A 27,274-nucleotide genomic window follows, 5' to 3' on the forward strand; every position below is an offset into this window, starting at 1 on the left:
CCCGATAAGCATGTCTTGCTATCGTTACTGCATAGGGCATCTGGTGCATGTTGGGTGGGCAAATGAGTACTGACCATGCTTACATCAGCCTTAGTGGTTGAGGAGAAGAAGGGTTCTCCCCGCAGCATATGTTGGTGTTTGTGGCATTTGAGTAGTCTGGGGGCAACCTGCAGGGGAGGCCATTGGACACATACTCAGAACTCCAACACATGTTATATGGATGGTAATGAGATGGTGCAAGGGGTGCCTCAAGGTGTTTTGGGCAAGTGCCATCTGCTGGCATTGGCACCGCACCTAGTTGTGCCTCCTTGCCATGGGCGCTAAGACCCGTGTGATATTCAAAGTGATGGACGCCGAATGTGTCCAAGGTGGCCGTTGTGAGAAGGGGTTGGGACCAGCGGAACTATCTTCTGGGGACTGATCACCAGTAGTGTGGACAGGAGCCGCTGGAGGCCTCAGATGGGCCACTGTGGTTGGGGTGCAGCGTGCGACGGCAGAGCACATGATCCTCTTCTCTGTTTTGCAGGCAAAAAGTCACCACAATGCCCAGGAGCGCCAGAGGACTGGAGGTGGGCGCGCCCTCCTGCAGTGCCTCATGCCTTTTGAAGAGCAGGCAGGAGTCAGGGGGCCAGAGCAGACGGAGGCGGCGAGGCTGGGGTCCAGCGGCCAGGTATTTGAGGTCCACAGTCCCATTCACTCTGTCTGCCCACCATCCAAACCACTGATGGTTGCTGCAATTGTTAATGCTGAAACAATGCTCTTCACAGACTGAGACATTCTGACATGTGGGTCATACAGAAGGGACCCTCGTCCCCTTGAGGAAATGCGTCTCCACCACCTTCCAAAGTCACCTTATCCCATTTGTGACCACTATCACCATGGTCTAACATGCCATTGGATTGCTGCTGCACAGCCAAAGACTTATTTCATCTGAGGGGGTTTGGGACCTCCAGCACCCTTTCAGCCACATTACTTTGTCTAAAAGGTCCTCAGCGCCTCAGCTGTGAACCTCATGGCACTCAACTTAGATAAATGCCACCACGTTACTCATCCCTGTGCCAAGGGGACATGTTGCCTTCTGCCCACCCGGTCTATGCCCCTCCTTACGGAATGAAGGCCAATAATGTGACCTCTCAATCTCCTGTGATCAACGGCAAATGTCGCTACTGTTTGCGATGTTTCCTCAGCCCCGCAACTATCCAGGCCACAATGCATCCAGGTCAGGTACCTCTGCACTCTCCCCACTCCTATGGTTCATAACATGCAATGTGGCATTCCTGAGGCCATCTGACCAGCCTGTCTGCATGTGCATTTAATGGTTGGGGCTCATCTTGACTCTTTTCCACCTCACCAATGTTCTTCTCCTTAGTGTCTTGAAGGGTGAGCGACTTATGAGGCTGGAGGGGAAAGGGATGAAAGGTTGAACTGAATGTACGCTAACTGATGCAGTGTCCTTGTTGTTAATTTCAGCATCACCATCAGAGCGACCCGCACCTTGATCCCGCAGCGGCACCTCCACACCTGAGGGCCAACATGTGCAACTTGCGGCACATCATTTCAGCCAGCCAGGCACCAGCGCAGACACACACACCTCGGTGGGGACTTTACTGTCGGCTAGTGTCCCGGGTCACAGTGGAGAGGGCACATCATGATCGTTGGAGGAGATGGTAGGGGCAGAGAGTGCCGATGGCGCCAGCAGCCAGAGGCCTGCAGGGGACGAGGCACATGCTGAGTCTGGCACTGATGACGTGCTTCTGGAGTTGTCCCCAATGCAGCAGCTGCAGCACAGGCGGCAGGAAGTACGTTTGCATCTGGCAGGGTTGAGTGAGGGAATGGGGAATGCTTCAGTTGCTCTCTGCAACTGAGGAGTCCAGGCAGAGTGCACATGAAGGTTTGGCCCTCAGGGCAGAGCTTCAGACTTCCTCCAATGAGAGATTGGCGGCTCTCATAGAGAGGGGCTTTAATCGAATGGAACATTTCATGATTGGGATATGCTCTGACCTGCAAGCCCTCACAGCGATACTGGCCACGGGTGGTCATTCCCAATGTGGGAGATGTTGTGGACACCAAGCATCGGCGCTCGGTGCACATGCATCTGTGGTGAGCAGAGAGGTCGAACACCTCATGTCGGCGCAGCAGCTGCCTGTCGTCGCTGCGAGCTCCTCTCAGGGCGCTCCGGACGAGGGCAGCAGCTCCTCCACCCCTCTGCCAGTCAATGTTTCTTCCGTTGAGGCTGCGACAACTGGGGGGGTGCCAGTTCTGGAACTGGCCACTCCCTCCCATCGCAGGCTCCACAGGCCAGAGGACGTCCACCAAGGTCATCGAGGCCAATAGGACAGCAGAGTCAGCAGGCTGTCTCTCAAGCCATTCTGAGCGATGGGGCGGCAACTAGACGTAGCACCCGAAAATGTAAGCATAAGGCACCTTAGGCACTCCCCAGGTATGTCACTGGTGATTTTGTGTTGGCCTTAGAATAGGGACCCATATTTTTGTGATAGCAAAAAAGTGCTGTGTGCTTTTCTTTTGGACAAAATAAAGTCCACCTTTGTAACCATGGCTGAGGGTCTTTTGTTTGTGGTGCATTTTTCTTATTCACATATTTATCAAGAGTGTTTGAGTGGACATTGATGTTTCTGTACTAAGCCCTTATTTGCAGCTGAACAGGTGGAAGATGTGGCACCTAAAGTGCCACGTGTGGAAGTGCCAGGCAATGCTGTTCCTGCTGATCCATGTGTGTGGAGCTAGCTGAAGGTTCTTTGGATTAAATTGTCCCGGGTGTCCCTGCCTCCTTGGTGTAAACGCGGGTCATTGTTGTAGCCCTCATCATTGCCCTGTGCTTCCACATCCTCTGAGGCACTGCTGGATTCATCATGTGCAGCCTCATCCAGGGCATCAAGGTCTTCATCATCAACTGCATCCCCCCTTTCCAGCGCAAGATTGTGCAGGGCGCAGCAGACTACCACGATCAGAGATACGCGATCTGGGGGGTACTGGAGTGCGCCCCCTGAGCGGTCCAGGCAACGGAAGCGCATCTTGAAAAGACCGATGGCTCTCTCCACCACAGCCCTTGTGGTGCCCTGGCTCCTATTGTACCAATGCTCAGATTCTGTTCTTGGACGGCGTACTGGCGTCATGAGCCACCTTCGCAGGGGATAGCTCTTGTCACCCAGCAGCCAACCATCCAGCCGAGCCGGAGCACTGAAGAGCCCCAGCACCTGGGAGTGTCTGAGGATGTAGGCGTTGTGGGAGCTGCCTGAGTACCTTGCACAGACTTGCAGAATCAGCATCCTGTGGTCACACACTATCTGCACGTTCATGGAGTGGAAGCCCTTCCTGTTGACGAAGGCACCAGGCTCACCTGCTGGCGCCTTGATGGCCACATGTGTACAGTCTATTGCACCCTGGACACGGGGGAAGCCAGCAATCGCCACGAAGCCTCTGGTTCGCTGTATCTGACTTGCCTGGTCATAGCGGAAGTGGATGAAGGTGGATACCTGTCTGAACAGAACATCTGTAACCTGCTTGACACGTGTGGACAGCTGATTGGGAGACACCGCAAAGATCACCCACCAAGCCCTGGAAGGAACCAGAGGCATAGAAGTGGAGGGCAACTGTGAGCTTCAGAGCCGCTGGCATGGGGTGTTCACCCACACAGTTCGGGGAGATCTCAGGGCCAATCATCTGACAGATATAGTCGACTGTCTCCCTTGAGAGTTGGAGCTTCCTTCGGCATTGCACCTCAGTCATATTGAGGTAGCTGCTTCGCCGCCTGTATACCCTGGCAGCAGGATAGTGGCGTCTTCTGCGGCCCCTTGCACCTTGGACAACCTCTTGGCCCTACGCTCCTTGTGCCTGCGCCTGGCCTCCCAAAGATGGCTCCCCTGGAGGATGATTGTCCTGTCCTGGCCTCCTCCTTATTCTATCCCTCCCTTCCTCCTCAGGGGAGCTGCCTCCAATGGAGAGGTCAGAACCCATATCCCCAGGCTAAATGGAGGCCTCCGGAAAGCTGCAGGCCCGAGAAAGCTTACTGTCTGCAGACTGGTTTCAAAGTACACAAGAAGCTCTTGGAAAATGATGAGAACTGCTAACAATCACACAGGCTACTTTTGAACACTTTCAGCAATTAAAAGTTCGTGTAAAACATGGACAACCACTCTTGAGTCCACATATCCCAACATTGCATGAGTTTTCTTAAAAAATCTCCTACCCGCCTGCCCGTTGGGCCTGTGCTCCGACCTGAAGTTTGCACGGGCCCCTCAAAATCCTGGACAATTGGCAAGTTAAGGGTCTTATTTAATCGCGGGCGAACGCCCGCTGCTGAGCGTGCCCGCCGACCGAAATATCGCGATGCTGCGCGCTGACGTCAGCACGCTCACGTGACATTTTAAGCACTGACATGCGGGCTCCACCACCCGCATGTCAGCTGGAAAATTCTGCCCATGATTCTAGAGGTGAAAGGACATCTAAATCTAAATATTCTAAATCATTGTGCTACCTAGTCCCCAAAAAACATTTGGAGCTAATCAGTGTCTGAAAACAAGAGGCTTTGCTTAGTCAAAAGACAACACAAATGATAGCTGTTTTCCAGTGAAGTGCAGGTAGATAAATATGCTAGCTATTCAGATACTTCAGTTTCAAGTAGTAGGGATCTGTATTAAGAACCTAGAACAACACAACATATTCAGCCAAAAGACTGCAATGAACAAAACCTATATGTTCCGCTGATGTAGCTGGCATATATTTTTCTAAACTTTCCAGTTGCATATTAAGTAGAGTGCTTCTCAACAACAGGATACTTTGCTTCAGAGAAAGGGAAAACCTATGATCTGTAATCATGTGCCACTCTTGACTGATCATAGACTATGCATCTTGACCTTGATCACCATACCTTCACAGCCAGGGGAAATTCCATAGAAGCAAGGAGCCTCTTGGGGGAAAAACAGAGGAAATATCAAAATAATTATGATAAGCAATTTATATACTCTGTGTTGAACTTTACCTTTTTAAAATATATATATTTAATGTTTTGTTTTGGAGATAAATAACGGGAATTTACAATTGCATCCTTACTGTGCTAAATGTTTTTCCCCACTACTGGGTTCCCATCAATCAAGAACAAAGAAAAGTAAGCACAGGAACAGGCCCTTCGGCCCTCCAAGCCTGCACCGATCATATTGCCCGTCAACTAAAACATTTTGCACTTCCGGGGTCCATATCCCTCTATTCCCATCCTATTCATGTATTTGTCAAGCTGCCTCTTAAACACCACTATCGTACCTGCTTCCACCACCTCCTCTGGCAGCGAATTCCAGACACTCACTACCCTCTGCGTAAAAAACTTGCCCCGCACATCTCTATAGTTTTCTCCTCTCATCAGAGAACAAGAAATCAAGGCTTGAAGAGCTATGGCCAGCGTTGTGAGGACACATATGTTTGTCATTGTCATCGATCCTAATTCCAAGAAATTAATTACATACAGTGAGGTAATGACAGGAACAATTTTGACCCCTCCCCTGAGGTAAGTTCCTTCAGCTTTTACTTAAATATGGAAAACATTGGAATTGTGGACATTTGCATCCTTTAGAAAATGTGTTTAAGTAGAAGCCTTTTAAATTGTCATCCTCATTAATAATATTCAAAAAAGTTGTGTAGACTAGAATGTACAAACTCCAGGATAAAGATGGGGAGGTATAGTCTAAAAATTAGAGACAGACCTGTCAGGTGTGAAATTGGGGAAACATTTCTTCATCCAAAGGGTGGTTGAGTTTGAAACTCTCTTCCACAAGTGTCAACTGAAGCTAGATCAATTGTTAATTTTAAAACTGAGATTGACAGATTTTCATTAACCAAAGGTTTTAAGGGATATAGAGCAAAGGCAGGTACATGGAGTGGGGTCACACATCAGCCATGATCTCATTGAATGGTAGAACAGAGTCGAGCAGCTAAATGGCCCACCCACACCTGTTCCACTGAGTGAAGAAGATAGCAGACTTCAAGAGGGTGTAGTAGTGAAATAGGCAGATTTGGTTGGTGAAATTTAATGCAGAGAAATGAGAAGCGATGCATTTTGAAAAAAAGATGAGGAGACAATATAAGCTTAATGCTGCAACTTTGAAAGGGGTGCAGGAACAGAGCAACTTGGAAGTTTATGTATACAAATTTTTGAAGATAGCAGGACAAGTTGACAAGTTGTTAGAAAGGCATATGGGACCCCTGCTTCCATAAATAGAGGCATAGAATATAAAGCAAGGAAGTTAGGCCAATTTTGTATAAATCACTAATTAAACCTCAGTTGGAGTATTATGTCCTATTTTAGTCAGGACACTTAGAAAGAATGCCAAGGCCTTTGAAAGAGTGCGGACAAGAATTACCAGAGTGGTATTGGGGATGAGAGACTTAAGTTATTTGGTGAGACTAGAGAAGCTGGGATAATTCTCCCTGCAGCAGAGAAGATTAAGGGGGAATTTAGTAGAGGTATTTGAAGTTATGAGGAGTTTAGATAGTTTCCCTTTATTTACTCTGTTTCCACTGGCAGGTAACCAGAGGTTACTGATTTAAGGTCATTGGCGAGAATGTTAGAGGGGAGATGAGGAAAAATTATTTTTATGCAGCCAATTGTTTTGATCACAAATGCATAGCTTGTAAGCGTGATGTAAGCAGATTCAATGGTAACTTTCAAAAGACAATTGGATAAATATTTGAAGGAGAAAAAAAGACTACAAGACTATGGGAAAAAGCCAGGGAGTGCGACTAAATAGATAGCATTTTCAAAGAGCCAGCCCAGACAGGAAAGGCCAGATGGTCTCCTTTTATACTTTATGATTCTATGATTCTTAGCTTCCTTGGCCAATCCAGCTTAGCTCGTTCATCAATAACCTTACCTCCATTATAGGATCAGGAGTGGGCCTGTTTATTGATGGTTCAACAATGTTAATTCCATTCCTATATCCTTTGATAATGAAGCAGCCCTTTGCAGGCTCCTACAGCACCTGAATAATGTCCAGACTTAGGCTGAAAGACGGGAAATAACATTCACATCATACAAATACCAGCTAATGAACACCACAAACAAGCGAAAGTCCAGCTGTCTCCCATTGACCTCTAATTGTATTACCATTGCTGATTTCCCACCAACATCATCCTGAGGGTCTCAATCACCAGAAACCGAATTGGACCAGTCATATCATGCATGACTAGAAGAATAGAGACTGGGTAGGTTATCTAGTACAGGGCACATTGCTTGAATATTGCCCCTGCCACTCCATTCAAAACCCACCTTTTCCATCATTGGTGCAGTGTGGTTGCATAACAGGTCACTTTTTAAAGTGTTAATAGCCATTCGTTAAGAAACAATATTAACAAAGAACAAAATCATGAATTATTTTCCTGAACTGTATGTCTTGCTCCACTCTTTAGACATGAACAATTTCACATTGTGGGTAGTTGATATGAGGTTGACGGCTGAAATTTAAATCATGTTCATTGAGAATATGAGTAGAAATATGAATGTGAAAATATAATTGAGGCATTTAGAAGTTTAGATCTTTCAAATAACATGGTAATTATAATATGGCTCAATATAAGGAATCCAATACCTGTCAGAATTTTAAAAACTTGCTGTCAGAAGTATGAATTGGAGATTAACTTTAGTTAACACAATCATTGATCCTTTACCTCACAAATAAACCTTTAAAATTCATTTAGGCCTTGGGCCAACCTGCTGACAGTTTGGACACCCCAACTCAAAGGGTCACAAGCTCAAAAACATTCCAGTTTCAACTGATAATCGAGTGTACCTGCCCAAATTTGGCAAGTTTTACCAGGTTCTGAAAGATCTGGCTCACGGAACACTAAACAGCACCTCAGAGATGCAGAAAAACTTGTAGGGCAACTATCCTACAAGAGCTAAGCACCTGTTAAGTTATCAAGATGCGGGTAAACAAAATCTGTCCTACCCTGGAGGTTGAAGGGGAAAAGGATAATATTAATTGGAGAGACTTCTGAGCCTACACATTGTGGTCAACTTTATGGGAGGATGGGTTAGCCGCCCCTCCCCCAGACCTAAAAGCCAGTCAGCACCTTGCCAACCAGAAACCCAGCTGCCCCTCAGCAATATTACTTAGGGGCGGCTTTAATAAGGGCAGAAGCTCCACTCTTACCCAATCAGGAAGGAAGTCCCGCCCTAGAGAGCTGCTGGCCAATCAAATAGGCTGGCAGCTCTGCAGTTCCAGCAGTGCCAGAAGAGGGTAGTGGTCATTGCTGGGACTACAAGTACTCTCAAAGAAGAAGAGAGGATGTCTCCTGGACTTGAGTTTAGTCATAGGATTTTGGACAGGCCCAGAAGGAAGACCACAGGTGAGAGGAGAAGTGGGGGCGTCGAGTTAGAGAGACCGGAGGGGAGGGATAGAGGGGTATGATCTGCAGGTGTCCTCGATGGGCACAGTGGACCCCCCTAAAGGAGGTACCCCAATTCCTGCCTGACAGCAGCCCATGTAGTCAAAGCTGTCGGAGGTTCACCTTGCCTCTACCTCCCTCTGTAGGCCAAAAAATTGCAGCAAATGCAGATTGAGGCCACACCTTGTGGTGAATTTTATGAGGGGATAGATTAACCACACCCCCAATCTAAAAGTCAGTCGGCACCTCACCAACCAAAAATCTGGCTGCCCCGCAGCGACACTACGTAGGGGGCAGCCTTAATTTGGTTAATGGCAGTTAATGGGCTACTTAAGGGCCTCAATAGGTCTAAAGGCAGGCGGGTGTCTGACACCTTACCTGCCCCCTGTAAAATGGGGGGCATTTTGGGGTGGGTGGGAAGGTGGCGGGCTGGCCACCTGCTTTATTTTACGAACACCCACAAAATATGCCGGCAGGGAGCTCTAAAATGCAGCCCCTTATATTACTTGCAAAGAAGACAAACTGAAAATCTGCAGTCCTTTACTTGGCCAAAAAGGAGTGGAGGGGCAGTTTTGTTTTCATTTTGGTGAGCCCCAGAATACACCTGTCACCCGCAAGACAGTCTTTCAGGATTTCCAGCCTCCTTTGGCAGGCAGAAAAAAAAAGGCAGGCATGCAAGATGCACCCCAGTGGCTCAGACAATCATCCCAGGGTATTCAAATTAGCAAACTTGCCCCATTCAGCAGGACAGACACAGGGGCCAATGGATTAATATCAGCAGCTAATGCCAAGATTAAGGCGAGGAGAAAGAATTATTTAAATATCAGCACTAGAGCAGCCAAGCAAAAAGACAGCTTATAGCAGCAGTACACTGATGGAATAAGAAGAAAGGGTAAATGCATTAGTGGACACCAGCCAATATGCACACTGTGGCAGATAGGAGTTTTTTTTCTTGCCTTATATGCAGGCTTTTCTTTGGGCTTGAATTTTGGTTGGGGTTCATTTTATACAGTTAGTGTATAAACTCTGAAGTTTCTTCACTAAACATTTCCATTCTCCAACTCTCTCTCCTCCTTTAAGAACCTCATTAAAACTTACTACTTTGACCAAACTTTCAGTCACCTCTCCTTCTTTGGCTCAGTGTCAATTTTTATCTGATTAAACTTCCCTTAGGAGGTTCTCCTACACTAAAGGAGCTATATAAATGCAAGTTGTTATATATAATGCATTAAAAAGGGTGGGCACTCCCTGAGGCAATCCAATTAATTAGTCAGTGTCTTGAAACACTCCCTCGAGACAGAACAGTTCACTAATAAGCCTCACAAGTGATACTCCCTTGAAACAATTCATTTTTTGTTAAACAGTATCAACATTTATCACCCTTTGTTTTCTGTTCACTAACATCCCTTCAAGGTATTTCCCAAAACATTCCCAGAAACATGGCCCTAGCTTCATTAAATGTATATGCATGCTATGCAACAATGGCCCCACTCTTACTTGGAAATGGCAACAAGGTCAATTGATACATCAACAAAAAATGTGCAGCAAAATTTAATCAAATCATCCATGTGTTAACATCCAAGTCCACAAAATTATAATGAACCATTTTAAACTTAATCATAGACAAAATTATAACGCTTTGACGAGTGAGTCCAAGTACTGGACAGCTGAAAGCAGAAATCTGACTAGTACAGTAAATTAACTACAGTCTTTTCACAAATTCAATCTACAGTACAATTCAGCTAAGGTGAGTGGAATGAAATATTCCTCTGCAGCGCCACAATCACTGACAAAGTAATGTCTGGGAAACAGAACATGGCCATTAATTGGTATAATCAGAAAAAACATGTGGCTATCCAGTGTTCGACCTGTAATTCAGAGAGTTAGGAGACCAACTTAACTGAGAAAGCTAAATTTGAGATTTAATCAGGTGAATTTACATGTCACATAATTAATGTCCAAATGATATATCTGAATTTAATACGACACTGTTCTAGCCAGTGTGAGCATCTATTACTAAATGCAAGATGCTTCAAGTATATGTTCATCTACAAAGTCTATATTTCTCTATAAATTTTGAATTTGCTACCTATATGATATATTGAAAACACTATGTTGATATCACCAACAGAGCCTAGTTTAACCATTTCACTTGAACCACCTGTTCAAAATATACCATAAACATGTACATATGCTATCTTTAAGCACATTTTACAATCTATAAAACCAAGTACATTCCTAGCAATGCTGGTCAAGAGTAACGAAAGAACATTTTCTTCTGTGCTAAAACTGACTGACATTTTATCGGCAACAAAGTCTCACTTTTCTAGCAGCAGCTATAATGCTTTTGCACTTCATGTTGATGTCACTGATACTTCATTGTCTACATCACTCATTAGCATATCTATTCTATTAACCCATTACACTACAATTGTGACCAAAAATAATCCTTGAGAGTAGCAGCTAAAGGGTTATCATCTTTGTTAATGAAATAATTCTCCAGGTCATGCTACATGTAATATGGACAACAAAGGTTCATAATTCTATTATCACTAACCGTTTCTCCTGTAATTGATGAAGCAAGCTGAAGTGAGGTGCTCGGGCGATTGCATCAGCTATTCCAGATTCTGGTGCTGAACTCCCAGTAATTTGGGAACTATATACTCCATCTACAAGGCAAGACATTAAGATAGCATATTTTTGAAAAGCTGCTGACTAATTTACTGAATAAATCTAACCCAACATTTATCAGTGAATACATTACAAACAGTACATTAACATCAAGAATACAATCACAAAGGAATAGTGTAAAATATATTGGGGGTGATTTTCCCCAAATACCTAAGCTATATAAATACTAGTTGATGGCTTTGTCGCTAAAGAGCTTCGAAAAGGGACAAGATTGGTCTTAAGCTGAAATGCCAGTTTAGCCTGCATTTTGCACTAGATACCATCTTGGAGTTAAAACTTGCACTGGGAACAGCCACCAAGAGGATCTTTAAGGGGCTGATTGGCATTTAAATTGACAGTTAGTATTCATTAAGGAGGCTGCATGGCATTTTGGTGAATTGACGCTATCTCCTAACACCAATCAGCTGATTAGAAGTAAACAAGTTTTGCAGAGGGTTTCAAGGTTATTTAAAGGTATAATGCCTTTTGCCCTTCACTTGCTAAATGAGGTTGGAAGAGGGCTTTTGAAACACGCCAAGAGACTTTCTGGGACACTTTACCAAGATTTCACCAACGTTTATCAACATTTATTCTGGAAACTCACTGAAGGCTTCATCTAAAAAGAGTAGGTGTTGTGCTACTCTACTTACTAGGAGTCAAGAAGAGAAAGGAAGGGTTCAGTCATCAGCATCTTGCCAGGCGCCCCCTTAGTTTCCAGGAATAATGGGAAGAGGACTTGAGGCCGAGCAGAGCACCACCAGCTGGTGCAGGAGAGAGGGACAGGAAGGACAGAAGAGCAAGGTAAACTCGTTCCCCCTGTGGGTAGAGGATACCAATCCTGCTCTGGACCTCCTCCACCAGGACCTAGATGCCACATCTGAAAATCTGTGTACCCTCATTCAATCCCATGAAACCTGCTGCTCTGCATCAGCTACCACACTCCACATCTTCAAAATGAAATGGGTATATAAAGTCCACATATACTGCTCCATGAAAATAGTCTCTAATCAACACGAGTGCTAAATCAGCAGGTGTCTGATTTAGCACCTTCAGAAAAATACAAATTATGGTAATCACCAATTAGAACCAAAATTGGGTGCAAAAACCAAACTTTCAAACAGTCGTGACTTAATAGCATGGCATCTAACAGCCTGTCTTCACTTCACCAAAATAATCCCCATTGTGTTACTATTATTAAAGTGGAAAATAATTCAATATTGATTGGCAGCTTGCACTGAATAATATTACATAGTTGTAGAAAGGAAATATTGAAAGCTTTCTTCTTCTTACCATAAAGTTCATCCCTGATGAGTTTCAGTACTCTGGAAAATACACCCATGTGTGGTAAGAGGTCTTCTAATACCTGAAACACCAAGTTCATTCTCTCCTCTGTTGGCTTTTTGAAGGACAGTTCCTTTTTGTCCTCAATCAGGCGCACAAGATACTGATTAGCTGTTCAAACATCAAAAAAATAATGAACGAAACAGCAATGTCCACAAAATTCAGACAAGGTGCATTTATTCAACAAAAACAAAAATACCTGGAAAAACTCAGCAGGTCTGACAGCATCTGCGGAGAGGCATACAGTTAACATTTCGAGTCCATATGACCCTTCATCAGAACTAAGGAAATAGAGAAATGAGGTGAAATATAAGCTGGTAGAGGGGGGTGGGACAGGTAGAGCTGGATAGGGGGCCAGTAATAGTTGAAGGCAAAGAAGAGATTGCCAAAGATGTCATAGACAAAAGGACAAAAGGTGTTGACAGTGGTGATATTATCTAAAGGATGTGCTAATGGGGACATTAAGGGTAGCAAGCAGGACAAGCTAGTGGCAGATGGCCCTAGTAGGGGTGGGGTGGGGGGAAGGGATCGAAATGGGCTAAATGGTGGAGATAAAACAATAGATCAAAATAAATTTAAAAATAGGTGGGAAAAGAAAAATATTTTTTTTTAAATTATAAATTATTGTAAAAAGGGGGATCGGAAAGGCGGTGGGGATGGAGGAGAGAGTTCATGATCTGAAATTGTTGAACTCAATATTAAATCCAGAAGACTGTAAAGTGCCTAGTCGGAAGATGAGGTGCTGTTCCTCCAGTTTGCGTTGAGCTTCACTGGAACAATGCAGCAGGCCAACGGACATGTGGGCATGAAAGCAGGGTGGTGTGTTGAAATGGCAAGCGACAAGGAGGTCTGGGTCATGCTTGCGGACAGACCGAAGGTGTTCCACAAAGCGGTCACCCAATCTGCGTTTGGTCTCTCCAATGTAGAGGAGACCGCATTGGGAGCGGTGAATGCAGTAGACTAAATTGAAGGAAGTGCAAGTGAAGTGCTGCTTCACTTGAAAGCAGTGTTTGGGCCCTTAGACGGAGAGGAGGGGGGAAGTAAAGGAGCAGGTGTTGCACCTTCTGCGGTTGCATGGGAAGGTGCCGTGGGAGGGGGTTGAGGTGTAGGGAGTGATTGAGGAGTGGACAAGGGTGTCCCAGAGAGAACGATCCCTGTGAAAAGCGGCCGGGGGGTGGGGGGGTGAAGGAAAGGTATGTTTGGTGGTGGCATCATGCTGGAGTTGGCGGAAATGGCGGAGGATGATCCTTTGAACGCGGAGGCTGGTGGGGTGATAAGTGAGGACAAGGGGGACCCTATCAATATGGTAAGCAGTAACTTAGTAATGGAGCGAAATGAAATCTCCATCTAGACTCAGTTATCCAATATATAATCCAAGCAGGATCACAGACTGGCCAAACTGGCTGATTAAGGGAACTTAAGAGGTAAACTTGTGTCTGGGGCACACATCCTCACATTCAGATGCAAATAAACCTAGAAGCTGTTGGTTTAGCAGGTAACATCTCCATTAAGATAGCAGAGAGGAATTTCAAGTGACTGTACTAAGCTTTTGTATCTAGTGTTGCATTGCATCATTTTACCCCACATAAATCCTCATTCTCCACTCCAAAAGTAATAAGGTGGTGTCAAACTTATATTATAGGCTACATTATTCAACCCTGGCCAATTCTATAGCACAAGTGAGAGCACTTTGTATTAACTGGAATTACAGTGTATGGAAATATACAACTGGTGCTGCAAACTGATCTTCACTGCAGTAAGAGGGAGGTTGATAATGGCAGATGCCATAAATGTCATCAATCATGAACTGCTGACTTAAAGGGCATCTAGCTTTTGGTGTGTTGGCTTTTGACTTCCCTTTTCTACCACTTTGGGGCTATGCAAGATAGCAGTAACCAAAAACATGACTTGCAATGAGCTTCCTCTTCTCTATCCATACACATTTCTCCCCCAGTATTGTTTTATGTGCAAGAAGGTAAAAGTGAAACAGAAAATCCTTTTTCAAAGGCGGTTCGGTTAGATCAATATCACAAAAGGTTGCTGGACCACTAAACAGCAGGATCAGCACACATCAGAGATAAAACAACAGCTCTGTCAACATAATAGAAACTGATTTATTCCCCTATATATATATACCCTGAGTTGTGGGAGACACTTCAGAAATGTTTATACAAGAAACTTTCAGTGTGTGAGAACACTGCATTCACACTTTGGTAGTGAATTTATTCACTGGTCCATCAGATTGGTCACTCACCTGTTGAAAGCAGCTTATTTTTAAAATGTATGGCCTTGGCTAACTAGCAATATACATTAAAAACTACATTTTGTGACAAAAATGGTATAAAAGTAATACATTGGCTACAAAATTCTATAAAAGGTGCTGCATATATTATCATTCCATTGCAAAATTAATGTAGATTTATGTTTCCCTGAAGCAACTATGAAAATATCTTTAATTATTGCAACAAGATAATCAATTCCTTGTTGCAGTCAAGCCTACCTCCCTCTATCCTGTCTGCAGGTCAGCTAGACTGGAAGACTGAATAGTGAGCTTATTGTATCTGGCACTGTACCATGTGTTGCCTGATAAGAAAAATCAGGTTTCAGGTGGGCAGGAATACACAGCTCTAGTATGCGTGCCCTATTCACGTGCAAATTGGTGTCCCTGAAAAAGTGCTACTCAATTCCTAAATTAGTTTCTAAATATACAATACTTTTTTTTAATTAGATTTTTTGAAATCAAGGAACACTGTTCCTTTCATGTCTCAATACTGAACCTGAGGCTGATTATGCCATTTTTCCTTCTCATAAGCACACAGATATTGAGTTCAGCATGCCACAAACTTAACTGATACTGATTGATATCTGTATTTTGAAGCTTGCAAATGTGATTTTCTTAATTTTCCTTACCTGGTGATATTGCCCCGAGTATAACATTAGAATCCAATGATTTAAGCTTCCGTGATTTTGTCTTGAATGCCATCATGGACAAAGAACCTGTCACTCAGTTGTGAGGAAATTGCAATTATGCAACTGAAACAAAAATAAATTAGATAAATTATTATGCAAGCTCTTATGCTTTGTAAGGCACTTATACTAGAGATTGCATTAGAGATTGTTGCCACCAAATTTAATATAGAAACAAAGGCCACAGAAATCTCAAATTTTCTACCTTAGCTCCCTCTTGCATCTTGCACTTGCATTATCATCCAATGTGATGTCCAGCATGTCCCAGATGCCTGATTATGCATCGTTCAATACTTTCATCTCCCTTCACTTCAAGCACTTTCAATTCCTTTCACTAGTTTCATCAATCAAATTGCTACCTTTCTGAAAGTAGAGGAGGTTGTTGGTGGCATCATATTCCTGCTGGATCCTCCTCCGCCATTTTCACTTGTTCTTTCTCACATGCCCTTTGTGATTCATCTGGTTTCTCAACTTCAGTATATGTACCTTCAGGGATAGCACCTGAAGATGGAAGCTCAGAACTGGGCAAATCTGAAGTAATCCAAGGCATTGTCACAATGACAAGCTTGGAGGGATGGACTTGTCATTAGGATCAGAAATTTTCCAACTTAGCTTCAGGTATTCTGCAAGCTAATGTCTCAATGGGTGGACTGGTTCTAGCATGGTAAAAAGTGGAAAACACACCAATGCTCTGTACTGGTAAGTTATAAAGTTTTATCTGATAAATTCCAACTGTGCTTTCTTGGGGGTTCCAAAATCTTGGCTCTGGCAAATTATATCAAAGCTCTCTGCTACAAAAGCAAAATACTGTGGATGCTGGAAATCTGAAATAAGAACAAAAATGCTGGAAAAACTCAGCAGGTCAGGCAGCATCTGTGGGAAGAACAGAGTTAACGGGCGGGACCTTCTGGTCCCGCTGAAGTCAAAGAAGATTCGCCACATCCTCAGTAAAACCCATCTGATTCACTATTGTCCTTTAGCAAGGGAAATCTGTCATTCTTATCTGGTCTGGCCTACATGTGACTCCAGACCCACAACAATGTGGTTGACTCTTAACTGCCCTCTGAACAAGGTCAGTTAGGGATAGACAATAAATGCTGGCCTAACCAGTGACGGCCACATCCCATGAATGAATATTTTAAAAATTCACTGAGTGTGCAGCTGGTGTGCAACTACCACATCAAACGCATTCTGAGAAATGAAACTAGATTTCGTGTCTAATTTCAGATCACATGTCTTTTTCTGTATGAACGATCATTTGAATTTTTAGGGCAAGTGTAGAGGAGCATCAAGAGGATTCATTGACCAAAGACCAGTTCATAATAGAACACCCTTAAATAATTCTGATAATAAGCATTAACCCAAATGTGTAAGAACCTGTAGTGGTAGTGGCACAGAAGAAAGCATGTGATGTGAAATCAGGTATGAAACCTAGTGTTCTCAATTTTCAGTGTCATGTGTTGCAGTGAAAAAAAAATTGCTTGAATTTTGGAGGCTGTGCTGTTGACCAATACATGCCCCATTAAAGCTACAAATATCCATATTAATGTACAATGTGCAAAGCTTGATGAACCATGAATGTAATACTACATAGATTGCTCAGAAAATATGAATACATTTTCTTGAGAACCCAATCAAAAAGTATGTAATTAGACCCAATTCTAGATGTAGCAGTATTTGCAGTTGAAGATTGATTCAGTGGTAGTACTCATGCCTAAGGTGATTGTTGAATCAGACCCACTACAGGGCTGGATCTTATCAAACTAGTGTAAGGAATATATCTTTTTATTCGGTTGGACTGTTATGAAGAACATATCTTTTTATTTTCTGTTGGACTGGGGATTAAAATTACAATGGCTGCAGGTTGAAAGACATGTCCACTGGAACAGGATGAGAGATATATACAATGTCACAGTCCTGAAACAGAGTGTGCCATGAAAGACAGGATAGTGCTGGAAAGGAGTCCAAAACCAAGGGAGCTGCCTGACAACCGCAATTTAATTGGTTCCTGACCAGGTGACCAGGTTTTGTGTGAGAGCAGAGCAGAATAGCTCCTAGCCTGAAAGGAACAAGATCTAAAACCTCTTTCTCCTGTGTGTGTGGAAGATTCCAGTAATTCCACAATAATAGCTAGCTGGGTTTTTTTTTCTCCTCATATCTCTATAACCTGCTCTCTCTCTGAAAACCCCTGTCAAGAGGCAAAGGGCAAAATCACTGTTAGAGACATTGAAAGGCAAGTGCTCAACCAGTGAACTAAATACTGAAAGTGCTGGAAGACCACCTTGTGTCATCAACAAGAACTGAAAGGAATTTGGAAGACATCAATCAAAATCAACCCATCGAATCCTGTAGTCCGGAACTGGTTGAACTGTTTTGTTCCACCCTTAAAATCCATGTTTTTGTGTGTCACGTATCTTGTATGTGTGTGTATAGGGATTTAAGAAGGGGGTAGCGTTTAAGTTATAGTGTTAGAAATTAGTAGTTCATTTTTCTTTCTTTTGCCACTGGTTAATGACAGTTTGTTCAATAAACAATTATTTACTTATTAAGTTTATAAACCTGGTGCTCTTATTCTGTTAACCTAAATTAAACAGTTAGGTAGAATTTGGGCAATCTGGTGGTTTGACCAAACTTCTTCACATTTGTCGTGGCTCAGAGAACAGCAGGGCTTGATATTACAGCACACTATCCCTCGGTGAGTTGTGACAAAGTTTGGGGGCCCAACTGAGATATTTTGGAACAAAAGACAATGACGATTTGGGTGTAGATTTAGTAAGTAATAAAAGCTAAAAGGAAACACCAGGTTTGTATTGTCAAAAATAAGATGGCACTGGAAACTGCTAAAGCTTTCCTGCAAGTAGAAGAAATGTTCCTGACGATTTTACAAGGGATCCCAAAAGCCAGGTTAAATCGAATTGGCAAGTAAATTAAGAGTAGGATTGCCTGCCAAAGCTAGGGAGGCAGAGATAATCGAAGAGACGGCACAGCATTTGAAATTGGAAGGAATACCCGAGAGACCGAGTTTTCCAAGGGTGGTTCATTGGAATGGGTTCAAATTCAGTTGCAAATAAAAATATTGGAACTAGAGGCAGAAGAAAAAGAAAAGGAAAGAGAAAGGGTATTCCAAAGGGAACATGCAGAAAGGGCAGAGAAAGAAAAAGAAAAAGAAAGAGAAAGGGCATTCCAAAGGGAGTTAGAAATGGCGAGGTTAGAAATGGAGAAACATACACTTGAACAGGAAAGAACAGAAAGAGAAAAAAAGACGAGAATTCCAGCTTAGAATGCTGGCAGTTAAAAAAAAGAGACGCCAGTAGGTGAGGCAGGACTTATTTCCAGATCAGAACCCAGTGGGGAGATGTTTAAATTTGTACAAGCTCTTCCAAAGTTTGAGAAAAAGGATGTTGAAGCATTCTTTATTTCATTTGAGAAGATAGCTGAACAGATCAACTAGCCAAAGGAAAACTGGACATTGCCCATGCAAAGCAAATTAACAGGTAGAGCACAGGGAATTTATGCTTCACTGTCAGAGGAGGTTTCTAGGGATTATGATGTGGTCAAAAAGGCCATTTTAAGTGCATATGAATAGGTCCCTGAAGCATGCAAACAAAAGTTTCAAAATTTAAGGAAACAGCCTGGGCAAACTTACATTGAATTTGAAAGGATTAAGCAAACTGGTTTTGACAGGTGGATACGAGCATAGGAGTTAAAACTACCTATGAAGTTCTCAGAGAGACCATGCCCTTGGAAGAATTTAAAAACTCCCTACCTTCTGTAATAAGAACCCATGTTGAAGACCAAAGGGTTGCAACTGCTAGACAGGCAGCAGTAATAGCTGACGATTATGAGCTGATCCATAAAACTAACCCTTTTTTCCATCACCCCCATGAATTTGAAAAGGATAGAAAGTGGGAGAGTGAAAGGAAGGCAAGTAGCCAGGGTAAAAAGAATGGATAGCTGGGAATACCTTGAGATCTCCTCCCCAGATCAGGAGGGAAGGTACTGAGGGTGGAGGTGAAACTTGAAGGTCTAAGCATTTCCTTTGTAATAAAGTGGGACACATTTGCTCAGAATGTTGGAAGTTGCAGGGGAAGCCCATGGACTTATTGGAGTTCATAAGAGTGAGTCCAAAAAAGGGAACTCAAAAAGAAAATGCTACGGATCAAATTGTAGCTTTAACTACAAATAAGGATCTGAAGGTAAACACTGCTATGAATGCAAGTGAAGTGAATAAGGTAAATGAGAGATATAAAGGGTTTTTGTCTAAAGGGGAGATAATCCCTTTTTCACCAAGTAATGCAGCTAAATCCATAACTATATAAAAGAGACACAGGAGCTACTCAAACTCTTTTGCTGGAGAAGGACCTGGTTTTCCCTTCAGAGAGTTCAATGAAAGCCAAAGTATTAGTAAACGGGATAAGTTTACTATCAGTTTACACAGAGTGCAAGTGGAGTGTGATTTGTTGTCTGGATCGGTGGTTGTAGGAGTGGTTAAGAAATTACACGTGGATGGAGTTGATTTACTTCTGGGGAATGATTTGGCAGGAGTGAAGGTTCTGGCTTCGCCCATAATTACAGAAAGTCCGAGAGAGGCTAAAGAGACGGAGCAGTTAAAGGAACAAGTATTGTTTAGCCATTGCTCTGGTATTTTCCATTGCATGTGGTTACCAGAGCAATGGCTAAACAAAGTCCATCGCCAGAGGTCAAAGTAGTACCACAAGCTGATGTCAGAGGAGCCGAAAATTTCTTTAAAGATGAGGTTAATTTAAAGGGAATGTTTGGCAGGTCTTCATTAATTGAGGTTCAGAAAGCAGATCCAGAATTAAACAAGTTAGCATAGTCAGCCCACACTGAAGCTGAGGGAGTTCAGGGTGCTATTACATTAAAAACGGAGTCCTGATGAGGAAGTGGAGACACCCTCACAGACTGCAGATAAGGAATGGACGGTTGTTCATCAGATAGTGATACCGCCCAAATATCATAAGGAGATATTGCGAGTAACACATGAAATCCCTATGGCAGGACATGTAGGAATTCTGAAAACCCAAGCATCGATAAACAGGTATTTTACCTGAACACGAATTCAAGGACGTGGCGTAATTTTGTAAAACATGTCATACATGTCAGGTAGTAGGTAAACCTCAACATTTAATCAAACCAGCACCTTTAATACCCATACCAGTTTTTGAAGAACCATTCAGTTGGGTATTAGTAGATTGTGTAGGACCATTACCCAAAATGAAAACAGGACATCAGTTTCTCCTCACAATCATGGATATGACAACCCGATTTCCAGAAGCTATTCCTTTAAGGATAATTACAGCTAAGGTGGTATTGGAAACGATAACTCAGTTTTTCCACTCGTTATGCCCTATCAATTGAAATAAAATTAGAACCTTGGTCAGATTGTATGTTTAAAATTTTCCAGGACATAATCAGCAATTTCGGTATCAAACAACTAAAGTCTACCGCTTATCACCCACAGGCACAGGGAGCTTTAGAGGGATACCATCAGACTCTCAAAACCATGACTGATACCTATGCCATGAATACCCAAAGGATTGGGACAAAGGATTAGATTTCTTACTATTTGCTACCAGAGATTCTTCGAATGAATCTACTGGATTTAGTCTATTTGAATTAATCTATGGTCATGAAATAAGAGTTCCATTAAAAGTGATTAAGGAAAAGTTCCTAAAGCAGAAAGACGAATCCTCCATGTTGGATTATGTGTCCATGTTTCTAGAAAGACTCACAGGAGCATGTAAAGTAGCATGAGAGCACTTAAAAATTTGCCAAGCCAAAATGAAAGAATGGGCAGACAAACATGCTACAACTAGAACGTTCCAAGCAGGAAATGAAGTATTGGTATTATTACCTTTGCAGGGTGAACGCCTGAAAGCAAAATTCAGTGGCCCCTACAAGATAGTTAGGAGAGTTAGCAAAGTGACTTATCTGATAGATACTCCTGAGTGTAGGAAGAAGAGATGGTTATGTCACATAAACATGGTGAAGCAATTTATTTGCAGAGAAGATGTTAAGACAGAGTAAGTGTGCCAGGTGGTAGGAGTAGTGGTGAGTGACAGCGACAGTAAGGGCAAGGTAGAAGGAGAAGCAGACAATACCCAAAGCGAACCTCCTACAATTCGACTAGCCAATACGACAATACTGGGACAGTTAGACACTGTGTTCTCATATTTACAGGAAGGACCAAGGAAAGATCTGATAAGGTTACAAAGGAAGTATAAGGGAATTTGTAGGGCTAAACCTGGATGTACCACGTTAGCTAGACATGATGTGGACATAGGAGACTCAGTACCGATAAAACATTATTATCGGTTGAGCCCAGAAAAACAAGCACAGTTAGAAATAGAAACCCAATATATGCTGGACAATCAATTGATTGAGCCTAGCCAAAGTGGCTGGAGTTCACCGGCATCCTAAGCCGGATGGATCCACTAGATTTTGTTGTACAGGCTGCAAGAAAGTGAATGTAGTAACAACGACAAATTCATACTCAATTCCTCAGTTAGAAGATTGCATCGATAGGGTTGGCAGTGCCTCATTTCTTTCTAAAATTTATCTGTTGAAGGGGTACTGGCAAGTGCCATTAACATCAAGGGCTAAAGAAATATCCATCTTTGTTACACCAAGTGGGTTGTATCAATGTCTAGTCAAGCCGTTTGGGTTTAAAAATGCCGCAGCTACATTTCAGAGACTTATGAATCAAGTTGTAGCTGAAGTACATAACTGTGTGGTTTATTTAGATGATGTCGTAATATATAGTAACACATGGGAAGAACATGTAAAGCAATTAGAGGACCTGTTAAAGCAATTGCAGTTGGCTGGGTTAGTCATAAATCTGGCCAAAGCCGAATTTGCAAAAGCAAGGGTAGCTTACCTAGGTCACATTGTAGGATAATGGCAAGTGTTGCCAAGAACAGCATAAGTTCTAACGCTCTAACAGAATTTCCCATTCCTAAAACTAAATGAGAAATCATGAGGTTTTTGGGGATGTCTAGGTTTTATAGGAAGTTTGTGCCTAACTTCAACACAATAGCTGTACCTCTCACCAATTTGTTAAGAAAACAGGCAGAAGTGGTGATGGTCAGCAGAATGCCAAGCAACCTTTGAAAAGCTGAAGGCAATCTTAATAAATGAACCAGTATTGGCCGCCCCTGGCTTTACCAAACCTTTTAAAATGGCAATTGATGCTAGTGACTTGGCGGTGGGTGCAGTCCTATTACAAGATGATCAATTAGGGACAGAGAAGCTGGTGGAGTACTTTTCCAAGAAACTAAGTCAATACCAGAGGAAGTACTCTATAATAAAAAAAGAAACTCTAGCATTGTTGTTGTCGCATCAACACTCTGAAGTTTATGTCCGATATGATAACAAAGAAACACTAATCGACACTGACCATAAGCCGCTGGCATTCATTGAAATGTTTAAAACTCAAAATGCCAGACTGTTTAGATGGAGTCTATTGTTTCAACCATCCGACGTAAAGATTGTTCACATTGTCAGCAAAGATAATGTGATTGGGGATGCATTGTCCCAGGTGAAAAATACTAAAATAAGTTAAATGGGCAAGAAATGCTGAAGATTGTACAAATGGGAGGAAGGGTGAATGAAAGTAAGTCAGGTGTGTTGTTGTCCATGTGTCACATACCTTGTGATGATACACATTTTTGAAATGGCGTTTCATTTCTTTTAAGGGTGGAGGCATGCAAGGAAAATATCTTTTTATTTCAGTTGGACTGGGGATTAAAATTACAATGGCTGCAGGTTGAAAGACATGTCTATTGGAACAGGATGAGAGATATATACAATGTTGCAGTCCTAGAACAGTGTGTGCCATGCAAGACAGGATGGTGCTTGAAAGGAGTCCTGGACCAAGGGAGCTGCCTGACTACAGCATTTTATTTGGGTCCTGACCAGGTGACCAGGACAGCAGAGCAGGATAGCTCCTAGCCTGAAAGGAACAATACCTAAAACCTCTTTCTCCTGTGTGTGTGGAAAACTCCAGTAATTCCACAATAATATTATTTTTTCTCCTCATATCTCTATAACCTGCTCTCTCTCTGAAAACCCTTATCAAGAGGCAAAGGGCAAAATCACTGTTAGAGACATTGAAAGGCAAGTGCTCAACTAGTGAACTAAATACTGAAAGTGCTGGAAGACCACCTTGTGTCATCAATAAGAACTGAAAGGAATTTGGAAGACATCAATCAAAATCAACCCATCGAATCCTGTACTCCGGAACTGGTGCTTTTGAACTGTTTTATTCCACCCTTAAAATCCATGTTTTTGTGTGTCTCATGCATCTTGTATGTGTGTGTATAGGGATTTAAGAAGGGGGTAGAGTTTAAGTTATAGTGTTAGAAATTAGCAGTTCATATTTCTTTCTTTTGCCACTGGTTAATGACAGTTTGTTCAATAAATAGTTATTTACTTATTAAGTTTATAAACCTGGTGCTCATATTTTGTTAACCTAAATTAAACAGTTAGGTAGAATTTGGGCAATCTGGTGGTTTGATCAAACATTTTCACATTTGGCGCAACTTGGGGAACAGTGGGGCTTGATATTACAGTGCACTATATCCAGCGAGTCGTGACACTAGACTGCTACATAAGTGCAGTACTGAAATAGTTCTACATGGTCAGAGCTGCTACATTTCAAAATATACTTTAAATATGTAAGATATCATGCCACTTTTTCAGTCCTGGCCAACATTCATTCCGAATTTACCACTATCAAAATATACTGGTCATTCGCCTCATTGTTGTATATAAGACCTTGCTGTGCACAAACTGGTTGATGCATTTGCCCACAAAACAACAGGGACTACATTTCAAAAGTGATTAATTGGCCGTAAAATACTTTGGGACATCCTGAGGATTTGGAAGATGGTACATAAATGCAAGCTTGAAATGTGCATAACAGTGTGCGAATGACCTGTTCTGTAAGAATTGGTTTCTTATGGGCAAGTATCACGGTTTATTGTTAACTGAAAAGTCAAATTTTTAAAAATATTGTTTATGCATTTTCATTCATTGTTGTTTCAGTCTGTAAATTTTTGGAGTTTAAAACATCTATTTCTAAATCCATTTTTTAACAATAGTCTTGCAATAGTCCAGCAGCTGTTTAATTTGCTGCAATCAAAGTGAGCAGATCAGGGATTAATTTTGGGATACCAATGTGCTTCTATATTTGGAGGTGGGAGGGTAGTTTTTAAGAGGAGAAGAAGGGCAAGTGTAACTATACCTCAGGTATGGTGAATGTACCTCTTCTCTTCCCCGGCCCTGCAGTTACTGGATTGCAGAATGTGAAAGTGAAGATAAACCTTTGGCACCTCTGTGCCACAAAACTATTGGAAGTGCAACTCCTGGCCAAAGAAAAGGTGCCTTCATAAGTCAGTCTGCTCTCAGCAGATAGTGCTTGAGCCCTTGTTTACAAAAGGAAACACCTTATCACTTTTCCTACGGAAAGGAGGCTTAACAGGGCACAGAGTTTTTTTCAAGTCGAAGAATTGCCAACCGTGTAAGGCATCATAGATAGAACAGACTATTGAACTTGGCCGCAGCCACCTGACAGGACAGTGTTGTCCTCTGGGATTGGAGTCCTCGTACCCACTCATGTTGCATCACTTTAGCAATTTCTCATAAATGCTCTTTTGGGCCTTCCCACTGCCTTTCCTTGCACTATGTGTCAGACATGGCTCAGCTGGTAGCACTCTCGCCTCTGAATCACAACGTTCTGGGATCAAGCCCCACTCCAGGGGACTGAGCACAAAAGTCAAGGCTGATGCTCCAATGCATTACTGAAGAAGTGCCGCACTTCATGCCGTTTTTCAGGTGAGGACCAGGATTTTGCCAGGTAGACGGGGACCTTGCCTACCAGTTCTGTGGGGGAGGCCCGATGGAACTTAAGTGGCCATCAATGGGCCTTCTCCCTGATAGGGGTCCCCAGCAGCAAAAGTTCCACCCATGGAAAGCTGCTGACCTCCTACCAAAGCCAGCAAGAGCGGTGGCTGCTGGCAGCACCAGAGGCCAGGTTCACTGTGGGACCCCAGAACAAAGGTGAGTGAAGGCAGGACTATGGTTGCGGGAGAGGGGGGAGGGGAAGTTGAAGGCAAAAACAGAGTGGTGGCCTTCATTGGCCATCCATATACCCAATGCTGGGTCCCTCAATCGGGCACAGAGTGTCTGCCTACAAGGGGAGGCCATTGGCAAACCCGACAGGGCGCCTTCCGAGGGCACGGGAAAGCCTCCATTTAACCCCTGAGCTACCATTAAATTACAGTGGGCTCAGGGATAATGGGTGTCAATTGGCTCATTAATGAGCCTAACTGACATCCCACCAGCAGTGGCTGGGATTCCCACGTCAGCCTCTCTACCCTCCGACTAAATCAGGGAAGGTTTTGCCACCACTGGAAGACTGAAGCGGGGCCTTTCCCAAGTTTAGTGGGCCTGGTCACCATGTTTCCCATCACAATGGGCTGCATTAAATCCACCCTGAGGCATTAAACTGAGGCTTCATCAACCTAAGATAAAGGCAAAATACTGCGGATGCTGGAAATCTGAAACAAAACAAAAAATGCTGGAAAAACTCAGGTCTGACAGCATCTGTGGAGAGAAAGACAGAGTTAACGTTTCAAGTCTGAAGAAGAGTCATACGGACTCGAAACGTTAACTCTGTCTTTCTCTCCACAGATGCTGTCAAACCTGCTGAGTTTTTCCAGCATTTTTTGTTTTTGCCTCATCTGCCTGTTTGGGTGGACGTAAAAGATCCTGTGACACTATTTTGAAGAAGAGTAGGGGGTTTATTCTCAAAATCCCCAACTAGGCTAGCTGCCAATGCAAGGAGAAAGATGTGATGGGAGTTTATGCCAATTATTCAAATAAATTAACCCTACAAAATTCTATACAATCAGTTCAATGCTTTTGAATACTTTTCGACTTGCAACACAGATGTTGATGGGATCCCAAAATGAAGGCAATCATGATTTCCTTTATTCCCTTTAACAAGTCGAGAAATTCTGCTTTAATTGTTTCTTCAATGTTCATTCTGTGGAGCAGTTGCCTAAATGCCACTCCCTCTAAAGGGTTATTTCTCTTCAGCCATCGTAATAACTGCTTCCATCTTCTATTTTTTATTGCTTGATCGAAAATTGAGCATTACTTTGAAATCGCCAAATTGTGACCTTTGTAACTAGTTTCTTTTGATGTACTATTTTGAATACTTTTTGGTCTTCTAGATTATAATGTTACATCTACTGCCTCTCCACCACTCTCAGCTTAGTGATGCCTCCTAAATCCATGCTAGCTTTCATTAAAAATAATATTATTGTGTAAATCTCAACAGTCAGAACCATATCACCTTCTTCCTTGGTACTATACCTGCTCTCAAGGAGCTAAAAAAGATTTCTGCCAAAAGCTTCCACTGTTTCTTCCTATGCTTGCTCAAGAATTCCCAGATGTACGCAGTCAGGCCTCCAGTTCCTTAATAACACTTCCTCTACTAATATCTATCTTCACTAAACAGTCCCAGCTCTTCCAGTCATCTTATTTATGGGATCAGGAATCCTCTCTTGCGAAAACCGAACTGAAGTGAAGAACACATTTAAAAATGCATCCATGCCCTTATCCTCTACGACTAATCTGCCAGTCTTATCCTTCAGAGGCCCAAAGTGTTCTCTAATCCTCTGCCTTCTGTGAACATAAACTGAAAAACTCCTTATTCCCCTTGATAAACCACTGCAATTTTCCTTTCTAATTTCTTATTTTCTTTCCAGATTTCTATTTTAGTAATCCTTAGGTGCTGCTTATATTTGTTCCCCCTTTCCTGCTTCTTTACGTTGGTTAAAACACTTTTTGCCTGTCCCTTTATGCTATAAATTTA

At 42.8% G+C, this 27,274-nt stretch overlaps 1 protein-coding gene across 1 annotated transcript in view; it reads right to left on the reverse strand.

Annotated features, from left to right (window-relative positions):
• LOC144694594 (uncharacterized) overlaps positions 1-27,274 on the reverse strand; it is a 229,988-nt gene that overhangs the window by 186,704 nt on the left and 16,010 nt on the right. The window contains exons 2-4 of the mRNA XM_078565196.1: positions 15,316-15,438; positions 12,355-12,516; positions 10,952-11,063 (exon numbers count right to left, since the gene is read on the reverse strand). Of these exons, the coding sequence (XP_078421322.1) occupies positions 10,952-11,063; positions 12,355-12,516; positions 15,316-15,391 (350 nt within the window). The 5' untranslated portion in view covers positions 15,392-15,438. The remainder of the gene's footprint in view (positions 1-10,951; positions 11,064-12,354; positions 12,517-15,315; positions 15,439-27,274) is intronic.

This window comes from Cetorhinus maximus, chromosome 20, assembly GCF_964194155.1.
Source record: "Cetorhinus maximus chromosome 20, sCetMax3.hap1.1, whole genome shotgun sequence".
Classification (NCBI taxonomy): Eukaryota; Metazoa; Chordata; class Chondrichthyes; order Lamniformes; family Cetorhinidae; genus Cetorhinus; species Cetorhinus maximus.